The sequence below is a fragment of the Gekko japonicus genome, unplaced genomic scaffold (assembly GCF_001447785.1).
Source record: "Gekko japonicus isolate JY-2015 unplaced genomic scaffold, Gekko_japonicus_V1.1 scaffold3302, whole genome shotgun sequence".
NCBI classification, from domain to species: Eukaryota; Metazoa; Chordata; class Lepidosauria; order Squamata; family Gekkonidae; genus Gekko; species Gekko japonicus.
This window is the reverse complement of record NW_015173237.1, coordinates 82,224-83,653: the sequence shown is the minus strand read 5'-3', so window position 1 is coordinate 83,653 and position 1,430 is coordinate 82,224. Positions and strand designations below refer to the sequence as shown.

The following is a 1,430-nucleotide window of genomic DNA, read 5'->3' as shown; positions in this document are numbered from 1 at the left end:
AGTCACTGGCTCACTTCTTCAGTTGCCAGCTGTATCTGAAGAAGTGAGCAGAGACTCATGGAAGCTTCTCCCCCTGCCACAAATCTTGTTGGTCTCTAAGGTGCTAAGGGAGCTGCGGTGGCTCAAGTGGTTAAGACGCTGAACTGCAGGCTGTGGAAGGACGGTAGTTCAGCAGTTCGAGACCTGGGTGCCGCATGACGGAGTGAGCTCCCGTCTCTAGTTCCAGCTCCTGCCAACCTAGCAGTTCGAAAGCAAGAAATTGCAAGTAGATAAATAGGGACCACTTCGGTGGGAAGGTAACAGCGTTCCGTGCGCCTTGGTGTTTAGTCATGCCGGCCACATGACCACGGAAACGTCTTCGGACAACGCTGGCTCTTCGGCTTTGGAATGGAGATGAGCCTAGAGTCGGATTCGACTGGCTTTCGAGCAAGGGAACCTTTACCTTTTTAAGGTTCTACTGGACTCTTGTTCTTTTCGACTGCTAGACAGACAGACTAACACGGCTACCCAACTTGATCCCCCTCCCCAACATGTTCACTTTACACTACAGAAGAAGAAGAAGAAAGAGGAGGAGGAGGAGATTGGATTTATACCCCGCCCTTCACTTGGAGTCTCAGAGCGGCTTACAAACGCCTTTCCCTTCCCCTCCCCACAACAGACACCCTGTGAGGTAGGTGGGGCTGAGAGAGCTCTGACATAAACTGCTCTTTCAAGGACAGCTCTTGTCAGAACGATGGCTTGCCCAGGGTCATCCAGAAGGTGCAAGTGGAGGAGTGGGGAATCAAACCCGGTTCTCCCAGGTTAGAGCCCGCACACTTAACCACTACACCAAACAAAGACCATGAATCAAGACAATCCTCTCTGAGATGCTTGAATATCTTGAAGCACCCTTATTATGACATGGATTCATTTGGAAGATGCAAAAACACCAGCTTTCCCACAGTCATACCTGGTTTTTTGGCTCCCTGGGTGGCGTTGGGGGTCGTTTTCTCTTCCTTTGGGACCAGTTTTTGCATATCAGCCTGGCCAAACTCACAGCCTGAAGGCAAACTGTGAAGGCAGACAAATGAGGCGTAGTTAGGACAAGAGGACACCCCCCTCTGGGCACACACTGGTTCCCATCCCCCATCAAAAAGTCAGATTAAGCCAACCAGAGCAAAGGAATCAGTCACCCTCCATTAGCATGGGTCCCGGACAGTCTCCCACTCAGTGACAAGGAAGCCACAGCTTGTGAATTAGGACTGACAATAGTGGGTTTAAATTAAAGGCGGGAAAGGAACCAGCTGAATCTTAGGGAAAACTTTTTACAGTCAGAGTCGTGCAGCCTTGGGAGGGGGTGAGCCTCCCCCTCACTGGCGGTCTTTCAGCAGCGGCTGGACAAACGCCTGTCAGGGATGCTCTAGGCTGATTCTGCACTCAACAGGGGGTGG

At 51.5% G+C, this 1,430-nt stretch overlaps 1 protein-coding gene across 1 annotated transcript in view; it reads right to left on the bottom strand.

Annotated features, from left to right (window-relative positions):
* Nucleotides 1-1,430, bottom strand: part of HUWE1 (HECT, UBA and WWE domain containing 1, E3 ubiquitin protein ligase) — a 126,549-nt gene that overhangs the window by 74,392 nt on the left and 50,727 nt on the right. Inside the window, exon 25 of the mRNA XM_015422763.1 lies at nt 950-1,050. Coding sequence (XP_015278249.1) covers nt 950-1,050 — 101 coding nt within the window. The remainder of the gene's footprint in view (nt 1-949; nt 1,051-1,430) is intronic.